At 42.5% G+C, this 22,902-nt stretch overlaps 1 protein-coding gene across 7 annotated transcripts in view; it reads left to right on the plus strand.

Annotated features, from left to right (window-relative positions):
• INO80D (INO80 complex subunit D) overlaps positions 1 to 18,345 on the plus strand; it is a 42,380-nt gene extending 24,035 nt beyond the window's left edge. For 5 of the 7 annotated variants that reach the window (XM_021289732.2, XM_005504013.3, XM_065069427.1 and 2 more), the window contains 5 exons: positions 462 to 571; positions 2,179 to 2,312; positions 3,737 to 3,954; positions 4,340 to 4,497; positions 5,453 to 18,345. In XM_021289732.2, the coding sequence (XP_021145407.2) occupies positions 462 to 571; positions 2,179 to 2,312; positions 3,737 to 3,954; positions 4,340 to 4,497; positions 5,453 to 6,621 (1,789 nt within the window). In that variant the 3' untranslated portion in view covers positions 6,622 to 18,345. The remainder of the gene's footprint in view (positions 1 to 461; positions 572 to 2,178; positions 2,313 to 3,736; positions 3,955 to 4,339; positions 4,498 to 5,452) is intronic. The other 2 variants (XM_021289734.2, XM_021289733.2) reach the window with 2 other exon arrangements.
• Positions 18,346 to 22,902: the final 4,557 nt, after the last annotated feature.

Consider the following 22,902-nt stretch of genomic DNA (forward strand, 5'->3'; position numbering starts at 1 on the left):
CATGCTTGCATGTAAGCTCTGGGGATGCTCGGCATGTTTGGATTTATGAGCAGGCTTGGAAGTGCACTTGACTGGCCATGGAGGCATACCCAGTACATAGTAGTCTAAAAACTGACCTCATTTTAAGGGTCACTTGCGTTGACACTCACCTACTGCTGCCCTTGGCTCTGTTGCAAGGTGGTGTAACATGGTAGTAGCACACAGCACCTATCATTACAATGAAGGCCCTGTGAAATAAACAATAATCCTGTAACCGTGGCCACACCTTCACCTGCCATTGTCATCTATTCTGTATCCTGTGTAGAGTGCACCCATCTGGACCATGTCACATGTGTGTGTGTGTGTGTGTGTATTACGATTTTTCATCCTACTGTGCCACCTTCAGTGCAAGAGTTGTGCTAAGTAACCACCTGAGACTGAGGTTTTTTTGTCCCTAAACTCTTTTATGCTTTTTTTTTCAGCACAAGCCAAGTGAGGCAGAGAGATGCAGAACCAACAACCTGTAGTGGGACTTCGAAGGGAGAACAGTGCACTAACAAGGCCCTTCCATTCACCAGGCATTGTTTTCAGCGTATCCTCTTAACCCTGTCTGTGAATCGCACTTAAGCATGGAAGCTGTTCTGTTTTAGGGTTTTCTCTTTGCTTGTTTGATAGGTTTATGCATAGACAAATACGTTTTCACAAAGAAATACCGATTTGTTAGCATATCATCAAGTACTTAGGCAGTGAAGGTAAGTAGTTTGCCACTGGTATCTATTATAGTCACATCATTTACCTTGTAAGCTGTATTTAGTGGATGCAGGAAGCATTACAAAAATCATCACCTTTCATGGATGACTTGGTACAAACCCTGTGGCTTTCAGCCTTATGACTTTCATATAGTTCTTGGAAGATTTCGATAGACTAACTACCTGTGAAGGGTTTGTGGGAATAAGTTTCTACACAAGTATTAAAGGATGGTTTACACTGACTAGAAAGGTAAAATCTGATACTTTGCATTGTTTAAAAGAAGCAGAACAGGAGGAGTCACAGCATTCAAATTCTAGATGAGGAAGAGTTCCCAGGATTTTAAGCAAAGCCTGAAAAGGATGTTAAGAGTCAATGAAAGGAGGGAGCACATTCAGTGTGAGGTTTGTTTCTCAAGACTATAAACAGGCAGACTCCTGACCTGGAATACTTAAGACTTCTGCAGACTTTGTATTTTAGTTTTTAGCTGAAGAATTGTTGGTGCTTTTGTTGGAGTGACTCCTTTTTAAAAATTATTTTAAAGTTCAAGTGGTCGTGCTCGTTGGTGTGTGTAGAGCAGAGGAGTCAAGATTAGTGATTTTTTGCACTAGTACCCGTTTTTTCCATCTGTACTTTTCTCCTCAATGGAAATGAGCAGGGTCTTGGTTCTGACCCATCTGTCCAAGTTTGCCATCTGGACTGTTCTGCACATTTTCCTTTTCCTTTGTCGTTTCTTTTGTGTTTTAACATTTTCTGAACATACATAGTGATGTTGAAGTCTGAGAGCTATTCAAGATGGAAGGAGTGCTTCTAATGTTGTTTGAAAAAACACAATGAAGTATCTGTTTGATTTGCTCTGAGTCTGGAAACATTTTGACTCCTGCAGGGGATTTTTCTGAAGGAAATCTCAGCAAGCTTACGTTTGGATTTACTTGACCTTTCTGTCTGATTGCACATCTTTTTTTCAGAGGAGCAGGAAGGATCTTGAAACTTCTTTGTCTGTGCACTAAAGATAAATGCCAAGAATGTACCTTAAAAGATTGAATTAAGAAATACTCTTTCTTTAATGTTTCAGTATGGATTGTCATTAGTCTGTAAGGAAATAGTCCTGTTGACTACACTGTTCCAACTGCTACTATTGATCTATTGATTAGGACTCCAGGAAAAGGCTTCTTTTTGCTAGGAACTCATTAGTGAAATGGCTGGTTCCATAAAACTATCTCAATATATAATAAAATCATTAGAGATTCTGCATGAATGCAGCTTTTCACTTAAAAAGTTGGGTTTGAGCCTTACCTGGCTTTGAACTCAAATAACAAAGTTAAGGTACTCATTAAAAATAACATCTATGGACAGATAGAGTTGAAGGCTCTGATCTTCATCAGATTGATAAATCAAAGGGCGTTCCTCCATTGTTGCCTCGTGTGTTATTCCTGATGCAGAAACGCACAGATATCTTATTGAACCGTTCTCAGCAGCTCTTCTCAAGTTGCACAGCCAAGTTTGCGGATGGTCAACAGTGCTCTGTGCCAGTTTTTGACATTACACATCAGACACCTCTGTGCGAAGAACATGCCAAAAAAATGGTAAGTACGAAGCCAAAACTGTAATTATTTGCATATTGGGATGATCAGGACTTTTAACCGCCATCTTTCTGTGAACTCTTGCTTGACAAGTAGCAAGTTTATGAGCTTAAGAGCTCATTTCCTTTTATTTTTCTTAAGTGGGTAAAACTTGCCAAGCATCCCCAATTAGCAGAAAGTATGTCGTGAAAATCTTTTACATACTTCTGAGGATATAATGAAGTGTACCTGAGAATTTCCTTCACTGGAAGAAATTTGATTCCTCTCTTGAATCAAGAAATGGAAAATCATTGTGAGACATCCTGGGGTCATTATATTTGGACTCACTCCTGGCCCTTGGATCTGAATATAGTATGAGTGTGGTATAGTAAGAACACTGCATCTCAAGCAGTCTCAGCACGTGGGGCCTAAATTATCTTCTAGAGGAAGTATAGATAGCAGCTAGAAGTATACAAGTAGTGGTTTTGCTACATTATTTACTTTTTGGTGACTGTTAGAATTTATCTTTAACCTTCATCAGGGATCTGTGGATCCCAGAGAAAAAGCAATGGACTACTACAAGTTGAGAGAATGCAGAAATTAAGATGGTATCCTCTGCTCTCCTTTTATACCTCCCATCCAGAACAAAGGTTCTAGGATGATTCACAAACCCACTTTTGTCTTGCCCCTCCTTCAAGGCATTAGGAGTAAACCAGCCCTTTTTCTTTGTTCTGTTGCTGGGTTGTTGTGGGTTTTTTGTTATTGTTTTTGTCCAATATTTATGAATTACAGAGTTCTGGATTAAAATGTGAGGGTCTGGGCTGTACAGATTTGTACGGCATGTTACCCGTCTCCCAGGCAATCTGCAGTGTGCCTCTCAGGGTTTATACCTGTAGCACGTACAATCCTCTGCCATGCCCAGTATGTTGTTAACTGAAAACTGATGATGGTTTGATTTATTTTTTAATCAGTCAGTGACTTCTGTTCAGAAGCAACGAGACCTTAGTTGTTTGCCCACATCCTACAGTGTTAGTTCAGTTTCTTAAGTGACGTCGCTCTTTAACAGCAGTGGGCACTTAAGACGTGGCTTCAGCTGCTGCACATGATCCTCATTATCACCACCTCACAACAGTGTTCTGTCTTTAATACTTACAGGGATGCTGCCAAAGGTTACATTTTTGCGCTGATTTAGTTGGGGTTTGCTATGATGATTTTTCAAGTGACGCTGCATGATCTCCTATTCAGCATACTTGGTCTATGTGATTTTTTTTTTTCCATTGGGATCAATGGGGAAGGAAACAGCTTAATTTTCATAACCTTGCCTGGGTGTGAGTTAGCAGTGTCTCTTGCATTACATGTGAGTGTCTGGAACGACCAGGGGAAAAAAAAATCAAGGAAAGTAGTATTTGTTCTTAATATGCTCCATTACTATTGTTTTATTCCCAAAGGACAATTTCTTGAGAGGCGACAGCTCCCGTAAAGTTCAGCACCAGCAGCAGAGGAAACCCAGGAAAAAAACGAAGCCGCCTGCACTTACCAAAAAACACAAGAAGAAGAGAAGGCGAGGCCCACGCCGGCCCCAGAAACCCATTCCTCCTGCAGTGCCCCAAGGGAACCTCACCATGCCCACCAGTGTCTCACTGCCAGTCGAGATGCCCCACATACGGTCAGTGGTAGCCCTGCCCCAGTTTGCCCACTGCAAGACCTTGTCAGTGAGCGCTGTGTAAAGGTGTGATGTTGCCGTGCTGATCGGCAGCTGGAGCGGGGCTAGAAATTGTGCCTGTTGAAAAAAAACCTTGGAGTGGGTTGTTTGAGCAGTTCTTGAGGTTGATAGATAAAATGTCTTGCTCCTCAAGGCCCGTCTTATGTATTTAATGAATAGGTTAAGTGTAAGCTTCCTAAAGAAACTTTCTGAAGGCATTTTTTTCCTAGATGATAGAGAAAAAAATAAAAGGTGTGGGGAAACACCCATTACACGTGGATATGCATTCATAGTTGTCATTTGAGGAATCGGCCTTGAATGTTGTGGACTAACGGTACTTTCTGCCCAGGAGCCCCTCCACACCAGAGCTGAGTGCCGATGAGCTGCCTGATGATATCGCCAACGAAATCACAGACATTCCACATGACTTGGAATTGAATCAGGAGGACTTCTCTGATGTCCTGCCGCGGCTGCCTGATGACTTGCAAGATTTTGATTTCTTTGAAGGTACCATTTTATTTTAGTTTATGCTAACACGAGCGTAGTCAGTGAACTGAAGAAGTGAGTGTTTCTAAAATGCATTTTGAGGGGTTGCTTCTTTTCCTACAGAGGTAATAAATTCTAGACAAGGGAGTTTGCATTTGCTTTATTGTTTGTTTGTGAGCTCTGAAGTAAAGCAGACTTCAAGAAGGCTGGTGTGTGTAGTTCTCCACTTGCTCTTATAATTACTACTCTGAAAATCCTAATTGGTTTAGTATTTTAATAATTCATTTTACGTTTTTAGTGCCTGTCAGTGTTGCAGTTTTGTCAAGAGTATTCTCAGTAATGGCATCTTTCTGCCATCGAGTGGGGCTGGAATCACAGTCAATGTTGGCCTTTGATAAAAGAAGAGAGAATAAAACCTTGGAATATATAAGCTAGCTTTTGATCAGAACTGTGCCTGAATTTCTGAATTCTAAAGCTCAATACCTATCACAGATAACCTGCTCTAATTTCTATGTTAAGTGATTTATTTGGTCATTTTCTGATATTGATATGACATTAGGCTGTATTAGAGTTGAAATTAACCGAAATTATACTGACTGTTTGAGCTTTAGGCTCAGGCTTTAATGAGGTAAGTAGAATGGAGTGTGTGGACTATTTGTGGTGTTGTAACATTGAAGAAAATCTTATGTAAACGCTTTTATTTTAAGTCTAGTGAGTTTGAGAGGCACCTTTTATTGTAGTATGTGGAAGAGAGGGATGGAGAGAGGGAATTCCTTTGAAGAGGAGAGTGTAATTTCTTTTTTCTTACCTAGTGAACACTGGGGAGGGAAATTTTCTTTGTAGCGCCAGCCGTTCTGGAAGGTTGTGACACACTGCAGCTGTGTGCTGAATTGTGTGTACATCTGCATCTTCAGAGTGCCAGTGCTGGGCTCACAGGAGAGGAGCACGCTAACTTCTGCTGTCCTTGTTTCTGCAGGTAAAAATGGAGATCTCCTTCCGACTACAGAAGAGGCTGAAGAACTGGAACGGGCCCTACAAGCTGTAACTTCTCTTGAGTGCCTGAGTACCATTGGAGTACTTACACAGACAGATGGTGTGCCAGTTCAGGAGCTGTCAGATAGAGGGATAGGGGTGTTCTCTGCAGGTGCTGGAGCTCCAGGAATGCAGTCCTTGAGTCGAGAGGTTAACACAGATCTGGGGGAGCTGTTGAATGGGCGTATAGTACATGATAATTTCTCCGGTCTGGAGCTGGATGAGAACTTGCTCCGTTCTGCTACCTTGTCCAACCCACCTACGCCCCTGGCAGGGCAGATCCAGGGGCAATTCTCAGCCCCAGCCAACGTCGGCCTTACTTCTACCACTCTGATAAGCCAGAGTGGCCTTGGGGAGAGAGCCTTCCCAGGACAGTTTCATGGACTTCATGACGGCAGCCATGCCTCCCAGAGGCCCCACCCTGCCCAGCTGCTGAGCAAGGCAGATGACCTGATCACCTCACGACAGCAATACAGCAGTGACCATTCACACTCCTCACCCCATGGAAGCCATTATGATAGTGAGCATGTGCCGTCTCCCTACAGTGACCATATCACATCCCCTCACACCGCATCCTTTTCTGGCGATAACTTGGCAGCTACCTTCTCAGCAGAGATGCCCATGATGGCACAGCACTTGCTCCCAACTCAGCTGGATGTGCCGCTTAGTGGGGTGGTCAACCCCAGAACTCACTGGGGGAATCTTCCTGTCAATCTTGGGGACCCCTCTCCGTTTAGCAACCTTCTCGGTGCAGATGGACACCTCCTGTCCACCTCCCTGTCCACACCACCTACCACCTCGCACTCAGAGACCACACAGCCTGCCTTCGCCACTGTGACCCCCAACAGCTCCAGCGTGCTGCCGGGGTTACCGCAGACCAGTTTTAGTGGCATGGGTCCTGCCTCCGCTGAACTCCTGGCCTCCACCTCCCCTAAGCAACAGCTCCCTCAGTTCAGCGCGGCCTTCGGCCACCAGCTGAGCTCCCACAGTGGCATCCCCAAGGACCTGCAGCCCAGCCACAGCTCCATAGCTCCTCCCACGGGCTTCGCAGTGACCGGTGCCACCGCTACCAGTACCAATAACGCATCCGCGCCCTTCACCACCTCCAACTGAGCTTGTCTGCCTGGCTCTCTGCAGGTAGATGGGGGACCTGTGTTTTCTATCTTTCCTTTTTTCCTCCTTTTTTATTTTTTCTCTCCTCCCTTCCTTCCTTTATTTTTTAAGAAGGGGTTGAGAAGAAAACCCCCGCTTCAGTACTGACCAGGGTTAGCCCTCTGTGAACCTTGCTGTAGCGTTCACATGTGCTTGTTACGCACCGGTGCTCATTTGTTGCAGGCAGGTTCACCGTTCCCCAAAAATTCCTTAAGGATACAGCACAGTTATTGGATGTAATTGATCTTAGCAGTAAGACCTAGAAATGGAAAGATACCTCAGATTACTGATGCATGTTACTGTTTCCTAGGGTTCGGATCAGTGCTTGCCATCCCATTAGCATCTGGTAAAAAGTTTTCCAGTGGACAGAAGTCTCTTGATTATTTTTTTTAAATTTACTTTTTTCCCAAAGGTAGCATCTGGCATGGAAAACTTGGCTGCACGCATTGGTTTGAGAATGGTGCGTTGAAGTCCTAAATCAAGATCATGGTTCAAGAATGAGTTTGGCCGTTTCTTAAAATAATCTTTCGACCTCCTCTGTGTGCGTGTGTTTGGGGTGCAGGGAGCAGCGGTTCCTTTTCTTCTTGTGGTGAAGAAGTGGAAGCTGTTCCCTTCCACAACTGGTCACTGTTCTTACTGCATGCTGATTTTTTATTTTATTTTATTATGATGATTTTTAATTCATTGAGCAGCAAGGGGATCAGTTGACTGGTTGCCCAGAATCTGAAGGCTGATATGAAGTTAGCCCAGCCAAAAAAAAAAAGGAAACCAGAAGGGTTGAAATAGATCATGGATTAGTGAAGATGCTTGTGCAGAAATTCCCTCCCTTGCTGAATTACTGTGGCCTTGTAGCGTTGATGATTTGCCTTTTCAAGTGTGGCTTTGCCCAGAAGTCCTTGCCTGACAGGCTGACAGATATTTCCCAGCTGAAACTGGAAAAAATTTGGTTGGTATTCTGCCCATCCACACAAGTCTAGGTCAGAGCCTTTGGTAAGTTTCAAATGGATGCATTTCTCAAATTATGTCTAGCTACTGAGACTTTCTTGGGTAGTTTTTTTCCCCCTGGGAGCCGTATAGTTTTTTTCGACACTTTTAGGGTTCGATGCTCGGTATGGGAAGCTGAATGTATGTAAGGAACTGGCAGGTACCTATCAGCAGCCGTGGCTAAACAAAACATCAATCATAAAGCAAATTAGAGAGGTAGGAATTCCTTCTGCCTGCAAGACAGTTTTGCTTTTACTGCCCACCTGCTAAAAATGGTATTCAGGCTCTTTGGTGGTAATTACAAGTCTTAAAGGAGTCCACAGTCTTTTAGATTTAAAAAATAGATTTTAGTTTTTTTTTTTTTAATCCAAGAGATAACAGCAGCAGAAATTCTGAGGTGTTTGCTCGCATCTCTTTATCAGGAAGGGAAAAAAGTGTTTTCTCGTGATTTTGTAGGGCTCAAACTTGCTACCGTAATCTGACTTTGACTGTAAAAGTAGCTTCTGTTTAATCCAGCAAGTCTCTGCTCTTGGTTTGTTTCTGAGGTGCAGATGAGAGAGAACAGGAAATGCCACATTTCAGTCTCTTACTGTAGAGGACAGATTTCATTCTACCCTACAGTAAAACATCCTGCCTGCATGTATTCTAGTCTAATTGAAGAAATCAGGAGATACCAAGCACATGTAATAGGGAGGCCTAATACATTATTTGAGCAAGGGATCACTGAATGAAATTTAGTTGGTATAGTAATTCATGTTGTTAGCAGTCAGGCCCACACCAAAATCTCTGACCCAGACCTCTCCTCCTGTCTTGCTAAGGAACAGAATTTTAACAGGATAGGTCTTGTGTCTTCTTACTCTCGTAGCAATCATACTATTCCTCTTTTCTTGAAAGATTTGTTCTCCTTAAATATAAAGGAGTATGGATGATGCATATGTCCTTTTCTGAAATTGCAAGTGTATGTGGGTGGAGGAAACAAAAATTATTTTCATGCTTCTGTTGTTATGAAGTCCTTATTTCTTACTTGGTAAAATAGATCTTGATAATATAAGCTGAATATTTTTAAGTGGTGATTTATGTTTGTAACATTTAAATGTTTTAAAATCATGTAAAAAGTTGAATTGAAGCCTATGAAATCCTGCTTGTGATTGTCCTGCTGATTGAGGAATGCCCAGTGGTATCGTGACATGAGGCAAATCTGACAAGGCATTTATTTATTTTTGTATTATGTTCCCCACACTTTGTCGAGTAGACAACTGTTTGATTTGCAAATGATTTTTGTTGTGTCCGTATACCTTCTTCAATGTGTTTGGATAACTGGCTGAAAAAGAGTGGAGAACTAGTATACCAAATGGTTAATTCTTTAATCTGCTTGTGTATTCATGTCATTTTAGAGGATGTTAATTTCTATAAATTGGTTTCAGGTCTTCGGTCTTGAAATCATTCTTGTGCCCATCAAAGTCGTTAATGAAGCTGCAGCTAGTGCAGAGTGTGTTTGCCCCACATCACATTTTTCTTTCTTAGCAAATGCTGGGGGGGAAGGGAGGAGAGGAACTGAGAGCCAAGTTCTGCTTGCTCATCTTGGTGTAAATTACAGGAGAGCTCTTCAGTCTTAGGTCACTGAGTTTGTACTGGTCTAACGCGGAACAGAACCCAGCTCCCAGTCTGAGGATTGACTTAGAAAGGGAATTTCAAAAGCTGTGGAGGTCCATAATTCCCACTTGAAATCAATAGCTGTTATGTACCTGCCTTCCTCTAAGGCAACCTAGGATATCAACTCTCTTCCTCTGCTTAGGCTTCAATTTTTTGTATAACCCTTGATGACTCTTCCCCAAAAAGTGACTACGTAACATTTTTCATTGAGCAAACTAAGTTTGCAATAAAGCTGCACTTTTAAAAATAAACTTCAGTTTGTATACATTTGAAATAGGAATCCCTCTGTCCTGGCTGACACAAGAGTTCTGAAACGGGCCGCCACTCTTGCCTTTCCCTGGTTCACCTCCCGTTTTTTTCACTGCCACCGATTTCATGGTTATAGCCTAACCAAGCAGTTACGGGTCTTGATCTTAGCTTTACCAGGTGGATCATTCCAGGTGGGCTTCTACACCCACACAACATGTTCGCTGAATCAGTATCTTACTTTTGGATGTGAGAGATCCGATCTGAGAGGTGCGTGCAGCCAGAGATGTTTCACACCTCTTCCTCTGGGAAATATTGCAGGTCTGGTTAAGATAGTGCTCGAGGCTGTTATTTATGTGGTTCCCAAGTAGAAACCATGCTCTCTCGCAAAGGTTTTTGAGTATCATCTCCTCACATAGCAATTAGCACTCTAGATCACCCTTTTACCAAAGAGCCAGTGTAGCAATTTCAGCGCATTGATTTGAGATGGTCAATACCTGCCCTGCCCTTTAGGTGTTAACAAATGGATTAAAGCTAGTTGAACCTAAAAGTTAATTTCTTTACATAAGATTTGAGTTTTAAAGAACTGAAAAAAAATTAGACTTAGAATGAAATAACAGTATCTTTTTTGGTAATAATAGCACCTCAATTAGTCTTTTTACAAAAGTACTTAACACAGGATGAACTTTGTCAGTGCACAGAGGCTCAGCAGGAGCAGCCACGTGCTGGCCTGGTGTGTAGGGCATTCTGTCAAACATGCTTTGACATTTCTTTTTGCTTAGGAAGACTTTACACCAGCTTTGAGGGGAGCCATGTGCACTTAGATACCTCGAAGTTGATTTATTCTTCAGCCTCATGATTGCTGTGATACAGGAAGATGTATGTGCGATGCAAGAAGATGGGAAAAATACATCATTTTATCTCCTCCTGCCTTCCAGTTGCTCCAGGCTCTTGCTCAGTTCCCTTCTTGTTAGTACCACGTTTCTTTCTATGGCTGGGAATAAAGGCTTTAAATCTATACAAGGATAAAAAGTCGAAGGAGAGTCATCCATGATAGTGAAGAGAAGCCAAGGGAACTGGCTTTTTAATTTAATTATTTATTTTGGATTGAGATGGATATTAGTTGAGAAACTGGGGAGTTCTGTTGTGAGCTATTGGGCACAGTGAGATGCCACCGGCTTGAGGGACGTGGCCAAGGTGAAGTGCTTAGCATCAAACCTGCAAACCAGTTCCCAAATAAAGTTTGAAGCTTCTTTTTGGTGTAACCACACCTAGCTACAGTCTGGGATTGAATCTGCTTGCCAGGAAAGGCGAGTCTCACAAGGGAGGACAATAAAATGTGGGCAGGGGACTTCCTCAGGGAGAAGGTAGCCCCGGTGGTTCCATTCCTGCTGAGCTCCTGCAGCTTTGTGGCTGCTGTGTTTCCCCATAGGCATCAGCAGGACACCAGGGGTATTTCTCCCTGGTTTTGTGCCCCAGTGAGTGAATTCTCCAACAGCGTGAGCCTTTGGGCAGGGAGGAGGGACATTTTTTTTAGAAGAGCCAGCTACGTGCACTTGGATCTTTCACGAGGTGCTTTCAGCAGACGAACAATAGAAAACTGACCCGCAGCGATCTTCTGCACTGAGGCATTGGTGTGGGCATCTGAGCAGCTTCCCTGGTGCGATGTTTCCTCTTGCCTTTATATTTTTTACGATTGCATGTGAAGGAGTCTCCTGTGCAGGCCTCTTGCAGGCTCTGGTGGCCGTGGAAATATTAACCGAAGGAATAGTTCTCTTAACGTGCTGACCAGATCTTTAGGTCTTTCTGATCATCTGGTCGCAAGGTTTTTCTGATCTCCTGGGTAACATTCAATGCTGGGGTGTGGTGGGCTGCTTCTCAGACCTCTTTTATTTCCTTACTCTCTACATTCTTCATCATTCTTTCTTTTATTCTCCCATTCTCAGATATTTCTCCAATGTAAGTAATGCCAACCAGCGAGTCTTCCATGGTCCTCAGCAAATCGGAGTGTAAAATTAAAAGGAGAGATTCCTACAATTCATAACATACATTTTGGATTGCTAGAATGACAGTGCAATAGATGAAAGTATTTCTCAGATCGGCAAGTAAGGTGATGTTTTCACAGCACGCTAATATGTCATGAACTAGGTAGGTCCTGAGGGTACAACATCGATCGTGGGAGTGCACACGCTTGCAGTGAATGTGTAGGTGTTTTTAGCAAGAGTTTACCTTCTCACAGGTTCTTCTTCTTTTGAGAAGGTGCCTCGGTAGAAAGTCATGAAGAAAAATTGAAATTATTCTTTTTAATACCCACAAGCCCAAATAAAATTGAGGAGGGTGACTGGAAAAATCTACACTAGTGTTTAGTAAACTTCAACTTGGACTTCAGGAGAGAAGGTCATGAGAGACCTTAGCTCTGTCAGGGACAGTTTAGGTTTTGTCTTTAAAACTAGACAAAACCACTGTTGCTGGGAAAGAATAGTTTGGTGAAGGAAAAGTTATAAAAGCTGTGTCTCAGAACAATCTTCTCATTCGTCTTCAGCCATTTAAGGAGAAAAAAAAGCAACAGTGACTGTTTGGGGAGCTTTCCCCTTTGCCGTCCTGCTGCTTCTCATGATTCTTTGCTTTCCTCTGTTTTATTCTGCTTTCACATCCTCCTCTGGCTACTATGGAGCAAAGCAGCGGAAGTATGAAAAGAGAAAGTGGGCTTGGCTGTAGATGGACAGTAATGTCTGGAGAAGGCTTTCTTTTTCTGTCTCCTTAAAGTACGTGTTGGCAGCTTTTCAGTCTATTCTGGCTTACAGAATTCAGTTTGGAAGCGAACAGGATGAAACTTGGGCTTTTTGGCCTTAAAACTCCGCTTACTCGATGGAGGAAAAAAATGCGTTCTTCCTACTCCTTCCCCTTGCTAGTCCCCCAAACACACACACAGCGAGGTGTCCGGAGTACCCGCGTGTCGGCTGCGTGTTGAACTTGGTCCAGTATCGCTCGTGTTTTCCCTGCCCACGGGGGTGGGCTCCGCATAGGGAACGTGCCCAGGTATCCTCCGGAAAACTTGAACCGGGGTGCGGATCGCTCTGGTGTAGCTGACAGCTGATTTACCCTGAAATGACTCTTTAACCCGCGTCTTAAACACGGTGCAGGTGGTTCCGGTGCAAATAGATTCATTCTAAAGTGATGGACAGTTGGATTCTCACGCAAAATAGCGACATCCTACCAGAAGGGGTTGAACCAGTTTCTCTGAACAGTGATGACCTTCACTGTACAGTTATGGGTATGTCTCAGGGATTCCTTGTGGAAATAAGGGCAGTTAACAAATAAAAAAATAAAAATTAAAAAAAAGTACATAGTTTTAAAAGTAAATAATAATTTAAGGTAGAGCGTCACCTAAATGAGAGCGCAAGGAGGAGAAATCTTTGGTCGGTTTTATAGTCCATGGTGTCTGGCTTAGGGACTCTTTCTCTTCTCGGGGCTCTCATCTCAAGTTCAACATACAGAATCTTTTTCATCACGCTCAGCTTTAAACTTTTTATTTAAAGATACCCTTCCCCAATGAGCTTTCAGAATACTTATTGTAGATTTTAAGAGAAATGGTATATTAATTTATGCTATTAACATCACCTCATAAATTATAAGTTTTATACTAAAGCTGTATTGAGTGTAATGAATTATGTTGCATATGTGTTTTTAATAGCTATAAAATTATATACAAGCTTTTTTTGAAAAACAAACTAGTGAAGCACCTTTTTACACTGGATCTTTGCCGTGTCAAGGTGTACAGCTATTCTTTGCTACCTTGCAGATATCTATATCTATATATAGATATATATATAAATAAAATAAAATGGTATCCTGTATCAACAAAGCATAGAGCTCTTTTTAACCCTTATATTGCTGTTCCTATAACTGTTTTTAAATTTTATTTTGAGTGTTACATTCTGCAATAATTTACCTGTGGTTTGTACCTATGATTAGAAATTTAGTTACAGGGTAAATAGATCAAATTAAAAAAATCCAACTACTGTAGCTGGAAGTTGTGAACCAAGTTTGTAAGACCTTTTCTCTCTCTTTTGTTTCTCTTTCGATGTATTTATTTCCAGTTAGCTCTGTGAGTTGGAATTTGAAAAGTCAGAAAATTAGGAATCTACAGTGTCTTATTCAGGAATTTTTCCCCTCCTTTCCTCACAAAGGAATTCCCACTGTGACTTATAAATAGATTTAGACTGCTTGTGTGCATGTATGTATTATATATACACACAAAAAATATGCATTGGGGGGATGTACGTGCGATACGGATGTGTATATTGTATGTAGGTCATAGTTGTGTAAAGAGAAAAGTAGTCAAGAGGTGATGGACTATATTGTAGAAATGTGATTATTTAGTAGGGGGTTGTTATGTCCTCACTGTTGTATAAATAACTGAAACTCTCTACTACATAATCTTCTGTTATAAGGCTAACTCTGATATCATGTCAATTTTCCTTTTTTTTTAAATGAGTTGCATTGAACCCTGTTTAAAATGCCATGAAAATACCAAGCTCCCAAAGACAGCCTTGAAATAAAACAGATGGGGGAGGAGGGGTGGGAGAAATGAGGGAGATATTTTTCAGGAGAAACTGAAATGGGAAGATCTGCATTCGGTGTGAAGGGGAGACAAAGGAATCGCTGTCTCTTTGCAAATTAATACCCCAGTCTTCTATTGTCTGACTTGGAAAATGTTGTCAGTGTACTTGTGTTTTTGAATTAGGTTGTAAGGGGCACTTGTTTGTGGGGTGATCTCTGTTCTGTAAAAGGATCTCGTCTTCGAAGTAGATTCTTTTCTTTCCTGAGAGTCTTGGCATGTATTAATTTTGCCCCAAAATTGCTGTTGTGGGATTGCAGAACAAAATACAATTTCAGTCCAGGCCGTTTCACTTGTGCTGTGAAATTCTCAATTTAATTGTGGCCACATTTTTTTTTCATCATTGGAGAAGGAAGTTTTTTCTTTATGGGAGTTCTCACTTGAAACTGTGAGAAGTCAGAAACATTCTTACAGATTGGCTTGCTCTTCATACTGCTCTATTTAGGCTGGAGAAAGTAACCTAATTGTTATTTATTCATGCAGTATCACTTCTAGTGATGATGATCCTGGTGACTTTAAAAATCTGTTTAGAAAAACAGACCTTGCAGTATCGCACAGACATTTGAATTTTTGAAGGCTTTTTTTTTAAGCAAATAAAATTTTAATTCTTTGTTTTTTAAAGTTTTATATCAGGCATCCCTCCCCTCTTCCTCTCCTCACAATTTGTTTCTGGCACACATGCGTACAATTAAAAGGGCAGGGAGGTGGAAGTTGTCAGGGGCTTTTCCTTCTGCTTATTTGGTGGCAATGGGGGTCAGCAGCCTAAATCTTTATGCCTCTGTGGGGAAGAATAGACCCATTTTTGTGTATACCTGTACAGAGAGATATATCTGTATATGAGAGGTTGGTGGCACTTTGCTGAATGTGGACTTGCCCTCATGATGTACAATAAATACTTATGAATGCGGTCAATCTAGATCTATATATACGTGCATACAGATGTATAGATGGGATATACGTTGTATCACACATGTACATTAGTTGTAACATGAGTAAGTGTGTGAGCTAAAGAGGGAGACTATCCATGTAACACGTGTGTAACAGGTAAGCACTTGTGCCAAACAAAGTTGCCCTAACTCTTCTGAGGGATTTGGATGACGCTGGTGACCGGTGGCTTTGTCACCACTGATTTGTGTTCCGTCAGCCCCCGCAGTGGAGTTTTCTTGGTACGTTCCTGCTTTTGTTTATTCCATATTAATACTCATTGAGGCCTCTTGCAATGCCCACCTCTTCTGCTTCTCTTCTCCATCACCTCCATCCCACCTCCTCCTTGCCTCGCATCTCCCCAGCAATCGGCTTTAATGGCCCAATCCAGCTCTGCTTACACATTAGGGTAATTAATTCTCTTGGTGGCTGGAGTGGCAGCTGAATTGGGCCCTGAGCATTTGCTTGGACTCCTGCAGAATTTCTCAGCTATTCAATTGTGCTTGAGTAGGACTGCGACTGATTTGCAGATGAACACAAACTTAGAACCCCACGCAAAGCTTCCTGGCATGTTAAAAGGTTAACCCAGCATTGCGTGCTTGACGTTAATGTTCAAGCTGAGACAAACGCACCCACTGAAAACGATCTTCAGTTTTCAGCCCTAGGGAGAAAAAGGGAGTTTGGTTGGTGTTTGGTGTAACACAGGCAGTGAGCAGAAGGCAGCTCTGTGCTCTGTTCTGTCGTCAAACACGTCTATAGAAACAGAGCTTTTACCATTAAACGGACCTCAAAACGAGCTGCAGAGTTGACCATTAACATGCTAGCACTTTGCATCTAATTGTGCAATGAATTATCTTGCTTACGCAACTAAATTGTTGGTTTAAGTATTTTATTCTCTGTTTTCTGGCTAAATGGAGCTTCTGTATCCTTTTAGCAGAAAGCAGCTGTCAGAGCCCTGCTCAGTCACACTTAAGCACTGTTGAAACTCCTGGCTAACTTAGAGTTCCGTTTCAACGGAGAATGAATGCAGCATCCCACGTGTTCGGTATGGATACGGCACCATTTTTCTTGGCCACAATTCAGCCCTGGAATTTGGTCTTCCTTGCATTTCTGTTAGAAAAAAGGTAACTGGTATATCGTTCCATCTGAGCTTTCATGCGATCACACATGACGATTTCTATACTACATATGTTTGGGTGTGTGTATGAGTATGTCTGTGTACTGTGTGTGTATAATACGGATTTATACACACACATATATTACTCTATTTCAGTTTATGTATGTGGAGAACATACCTGTTGGTTCTCTCCTGATATATACTGACGCATACGTATATTAAATATGTATATAGATTGTAGATGTCCTGCATATACATCTGTATATGTTACGAACTTCGGTTGGCAATTATTTTCCCACTTTTTGCAAATTGCTGTCCCATATGACATATTTTCACTGAAGCTGCATTATATAGAAGAAACAGAGAAATGTGTTATCAAAGTTTTATTTTAAAAAGGAGACTCTTAATAATCTAAAGCCATTTGTAATTGTCTTTTGAATTTTTACTCGAAGGTTGTTATTTTTAAAAAGGGGGGGGAAAAAAGAAAACAAAAAAATGAAAAGCAAGAAGTCAAGCCCTTAACTCCCACCATCACATAGATGGATATGAGAAAATAGTGGAAATACAAGTTTCTCAGTGTTTATTTCTTCCAGGGGTTTCTGAGGCATACTGCAATAACATTCTGCCCCGTCCCCCCCTTTTGTCCAATTATAATTAATGATTCATGGTTTCTTTTACACAGCTTTTTCCCCTCATTACTTTCGTAAATCATCGTTCACCTCCTACACTCAATAGTACTGATACCACTAAGGAGATTTCATGTCCTTCTGTCCTTTTCAGGAGAAACACCAGTGCAGCACTGTTGTGTTACATTTTAACATACTTTGTGGAGGATGGATGTTTGTTTTGAAGATGTCTGTAACAAATCTTTTACTTACTTAATGTGAGAAGCCTTCATTGGAATCTCTCCTTTCTTTCCAACAAGTTTCCTCAACTGTTTTTTCACCAACTTATTAAGTAGTTCCCTTCTTATTTGATGCCTGAGGTTGCTCAGGGTTTGGGTTTATTGTTGTGGGTTTGGTTTTTGCTGTATTTTCTTTTTCCTCCAATTCCCCAAACTGTTTATCTGCAAGTGGAGCAAAACAGATGCCAGAATCTCAACCAATATCCTTTTGATAGTTAAGGGTAAATATCCTCGATTTAATAACAGAGAAGGTGGCACGTGGACAATCTGCAGTGCTCAGAGGGAATGCTCACTCTTTTAAGGCTGTCTCAGAGAAGTTTGTGTTTGGTGTCATTTTAAAGGTAGCTTGATCACGCTTTGATATCAGAAACAGCCTTGTAACAAAGAGCCTCGTACAGTTGTTTGGCCACTAGAGTTTAAAACCTAAACAAGTTGCAGTGGGAAAGCAAAGGTGAGGCAGCGTCTTTTGAACCAGTGACTTGTAGCTTGCAAACGTACCTAATTTTGAAGTAACTGCATGGTAGCAAGGATTAGCGGTCTCTTACACCCCTTCCTTCTTCCCTTCCATCCCCGACACATGTGTTCAGCATACCGTGCATTGGGAAAAATAGACAACGTGCTCCAGCAAAGCTAAAAACACTTAATGACTGCTTAAAGGGAACATGCAAACTCGCATTGCCGCGTCCCGTCTCATGGTATTAGCTGGAAGACCGGCTAATACGCACAAAGAGCCCGGTCCGGGTTGCTCCTGCAGATGTGTGGCTTTCGGAGGGGTGCGTGGGGACACCTGAGAAGAAGGGTCCCCTCCAACGGGGTCCCCGGCAGCGATAGCGGCTCGTACCTCGTACCGCTTCTCGTGCTGGAGGCTCACGGACCATTCCAGGGGCGGGTAGGAAAGCTCGCGTTTGTACTTTCCCTTTAAATAGGAAAGGTTGGCTCACATGTTCCTCAGACTTCTCAATGAATGTACTGTATTACCATTTAAAAAAAAAAAAAAAAAAAAGAAGAAAAAAATCAATGAAATGATAATAGATTGGTCTCCTTTTGTTATCTGGTCCTTGTTTAATTTGTTTAAGGGTTTTTGTATACAAAAGTTTACATTTTTATGTATATTTTTCTTGTGTAAAAACTGATGTAATATGTGTATAAAACACTGTATGTATTATCTGTATATAGTGTGACAAAATGATTTTCTTTCTTTCTTTTGGATGTATTAATAAATCTTGCTGTGAAGTAGCTGTGTTTACTATGATAAAACCCTCCTCTTCAAGCCATTTTGCTGAGTCCAAGATGTATGAATATTGCCCAGGATGAAATCTAATCCATAAAGGTTTTGGTTTTGGCTTTTCTTTTAATCCTAAGTACAGTAATTAAACTGTCCTTTGTTTAGATAGCTGTAGACTCTGATTCTGCTCTTGCTTATTCTTTATTGCTTTCTAATAACATTAGCTAATTAGTTTGCAAGCAAACTGGGGTCTTCAATCTTGGTCCTGGTTCTAATTATAATGCTTTCTAGCTCTGGATCACTAGCCTGGAGACCAGATCCTCCTCATTTTGTTTTCTGAGTTGCAGAACTATACTTGAGATATAATTTAAGGGGTATAGAATAGAATTATGTCATATATTGTTAAGTTTTCTGAAATTTAAAACATGTATACCTGCTTCACCGCTGCTGCGGCTGGCGTGAGTGAGGCTGCCTGGGCTGGCACCCACCTTCCCGTGCCAGGTTTGGTTTCCAAGAGCAGCATTTCCAAAGTATCTTAAAGGATGGATGTCCTCTCCTCGGCCAGAACGACGCCTTGGTCACTGCTGTAAGTACATGGCTGCCGCATCTTCCTCTCACATTTGTTTTGTGAAGTCGTCTTCACTTACTCACACGAGGTTACGCACTGCAACTGGTGTTTGCTTTGCTGGTCTCCATCTCCAATGTGTTTGAAGTTGTGACTTGCAAGGGAAAAGCAGTTGTGTCCTAGGTGAGACTGTCTTCCAGGTTCTGTTCTTCATAAGCAGTCTCACTTAATGCTGCCCTAATCCTCGGAGTAACTATCAGCAGAGATTGATGAGAAGGGGATTCAGTGATTTAACTTTTCTTTCTAATGAGCAGTGGCCCAGGCGTTCTAGACAGTGTAATTAGAGCTGCGTTTCATGGTGCTTGATTGTAATTCAGGCTGAGGGATAAGCGGTGACAGTGAAGGATGTCGTCTTCCCTGCTAACACATGCTGCAAAGGTTTTGCTGCAAAGGATGCAACTGGTTTGTGCTTTTAGTATCTTGCCTTCCTGGGAGATGGGAGTACACTGGAAGTCCCACATCCAGACATTTGTCAACACAGAGCAGTGACAGAAAAGATCAAACTCTTCCAGTAAACAAAAGGAAAGTCTGGCAGCTTAATTCAGTCCAATATAGCTGGAGAAAATCTACCCCAAGCTGGTCAACTCTGGGGAATTTTCAAGTGTATGGGCCTGAGGCATTTGGACACTGTGGGGCAATAGCAATGAGGTGGTTTTGTGCCGCTTCTGATGTAATTCTGGCTGTGCATGTGCATGGTGCGAAGCTGAACCTCCAGAGTGCTCCTGTCTCAAGTAGCACCGAAAATCAAAATGGTGAGAGATGGAAGAATTGATTCTTAGGTGCAAAATAGTTGTTAAAAATCTGCTTTTAACAAAACAGCCTAAGTAAGTTGCTGTTTGGTGTAGGATTTCAGGCCATGATGAGGAGGAAGAAGGTGGAAGTTAGGAAAATGTGGGCTTGGTGAGAGATGGGCTGAGACTCCTCTGCTGACTAAGGCAGACACTGGCTGAATCACCTGGTTTGTGGTTGGCTGGGTTTGGCTGGGTTTGGCTGGGTGATTGGTTGGTTTGTTTTCCCCAGCATTTCCATCAACAACAAAGAAATGCTGCTCTTAGAAAACTATTGCATGGCTCTCAGGCTGAAACTTCACAAAGACAACTGGTCATTGTTCTAGTGCCACATTGCAAAACACAAATAGATTTTGTCTGAAGTATCAATTCAGGAAGAGTGTGGTACATCTTTCTTTGTGTTTTGACAGTCCTCTCGAGCTCCAACAGTATCCTTTTAATGGCTGGCAATTATTTTCTCAGGAAAGCTCAGTTTGTACTTGAAAAGCAGGTGATATTTTGTTACAAGCCCCAGTGTTACTCTCCTATTTGGTGAAGCAATTTGAAGAAGAAACCTTTACTAAATTTGGGAGCTGGCTTCCTGCAGAGGTGAAAACAACCTCTCTCTTTCCCTGCGTGGTCATGGCCAATGGTCCCATCTGCAGGAAATAATGGGGCCATGTTCCATGCTACCCCCCTGGATCCTCCACCCCGAGCACCGCCCTGGTGTTTTTCAGCTGTCAAGTCTGAACTGAAGATATACGATGGTTATTTTGAGTGGCTCAGAGGTGGTTGTTGTGCTTACCGGCATGAGGTTCAGGTGAGGAGTGGCTGCCGTGCTTTACTGCTATTGCTAATATATGATTTGTGGAAAGTGCCAATAAAGAGGCCTAGTTACCACTGAATCTTGTAAGAAAATTGAAGTGGTGCAGTAAAAATGTCCCTAAAAGCAAGTGGCTTTCATATTCAGGTGTATTCTTGTCGTTCTGTAGGGGAACAGTGGTGCAAACTTTGTACCTCCAGATACAAGAACTCCTTTGACAGGTGACCTTAGAAACAAGAGGCTCGCGTGTCCTGTCACCCCCCACACCTCCCTCGCCATGGCTGACACAGTTCCTGTAATGTGAACTCTGTCTGGCTCTGCTGCCTCTTTCTGCTCAGCTTCACGTTCTTGATTGTTAAAATTTCATTCCTGAATGTTAAATTTTGAAGTGTTTGCTTTCATGCCGTGCAACCCTTGGTGGCAGAAAGCCCCTGTAACCACCGTGCAGGGGCTCTTGTGAATCTGATCTGCAGGGCCCTCTGTGCTGTGCTGCCTACCAGAAAGCCAAGGCTGGTCAGGCTGCTGATACAGGTGTAAATGCCCTCACACTGACCATTTTGTCACAGCTCCCTTGTGTTCTGCAAGCCCACGGTTCCTGGAGGGTGTCATGGATTTCAGCTGCTTCCAGCTTCCCCGCCGCAGCCACGTTGGATGCAATGGACTCCACAGCAGAATGCTGTGATGAGAGGGTCTTCTGAGCACAGACCGGTGCTGTGAGCCCACACTGTGACCCCAGGGAGGGCAGGAAAGCTGGTGAGAAGCACAGCTGGCTTGTGACATGGAACCCTCCCCTGTCTCTATAGTCCATCAGAGTGTCTCTGTGGTACCGGGTAAAACGGGGTATGGGTCATGATGGAAAGAGTTTTGCAGATGCAATAAAAGTCTTAATTTCTAAGTATGTTGGAGCATTTCTCGTCAGGCTGTGGCTGTTTTGCACTGAGACTTTGCGTCTGCCGAGAGTGGGAGCGTTGTGAAGAAATGCATTGGACCCAAGCTGCAACTGAAAGGGTAGCACGCACCTCGCCTCACCCCGCGGGTGCCAAAGCATCGGCAAGAATTAAGAGCCTTGATTAACGTCAGATTTGGGCCAGTACTCTGCCAAACGTTTGATTTCGAGCTGTGAGTCTCAGTGACAATACTGCCACGTCAGCAGAATCGGTCCACATCTGTGCCAGTGGAATTTGCGCAGAACTGGACCCTGGAAGGCTTGCCAAATATTTTCCAAAGTGACTATTGTCACCATTTCTATACAGGGCACATGGTACCTGGTGAGAAACTTCCCGGTGTCTCTCCATGGCCAGCTTGGTGCTGTTGGTTCTTTCCAGTCCTGGGAGAGCTGGCTCAGTCCAGGGATCTTGAAAGCTGTTATCACTTCTTCAAAATAATGCCTTTGTCAGATTTTATTTTCCATTTGCTGATGAAAAACATGCTTTGCCATCACCTCATTAGGATGAACCCACCTGGGATGGTCAGAGAGGTTTAGGCAGTGATTATTTAAGTGCCTAGAAGCATACAAATGAGTTACATCCAAGATACATGAGGCATCTGGGGTTCTTTGCACATTCCTGCTGCCTGTTGCGCAGACATTTAAACTTGCTGCCTGAATCAAGAGACACGTGTTAACATCAGCAGAGGATATTTCCCTAAGTGTGTAGTCCACTATAATTTGTGCTCTCGGCTATTTACATGCATTTGCTATGGCTGCTTTAGTAAAAAGCTTTTCCAGTCCAGCTGAGTGTTTAAAGTCAGTAAAGCCACTTGACTTGTATCTGAGAGCGCTTCCCCAAATCTCCCCCAACCAGTTTAATGTCTTGTTTAATCCTGCAGAATTTAGTTTTTCTGTTAACCAGCATTTGCTCAGTGGAGACAGCCAGTTTCCTCAGTTATTAATCTGATTTTTTCTGTTCTCCTTCAGGTCCAACTGTTCAATATACCTTTTGGGGGTTTTGTCTTCTTTTCTTCCCATTCTTTTGCCCATTCCGTACAATGGTTTTGTTGTGTCTTCTCCATCTCCTTTCCCCCCAGACTACAACTAAAATTGTTAGTGAAGGGATTTTGGTAAGCAAAATTAGATTCCTAGAACTCAGAATTGTTCCTTGTCAGACCTTATCCTCTTCACTTGGCTCCTTTATCTCCACCAGCTCTGCCCAGGTACAAGGCCTTGCTTGGCAGAGCTACTCCTAATACCCCTAATTAAGAATTAGAATCAGCCGGGGTCTCGTACAAATATATTTGTTGTCTGAGGTAGGCCTTTTCAACGATGATGGAGATGAGGATCTTGACAAATAATCTCATTTGGAGGGATGCAGCGAAGCTGCTGCGATTCTTTTTGCATGCCTTGCAAAGCTGGCTG

This window comes from Columba livia, chromosome 7 (assembly GCF_036013475.1).
Source record: "Columba livia isolate bColLiv1 breed racing homer chromosome 7, bColLiv1.pat.W.v2, whole genome shotgun sequence".
Taxonomy (NCBI): domain Eukaryota; kingdom Metazoa; phylum Chordata; class Aves; order Columbiformes; family Columbidae; genus Columba; species Columba livia.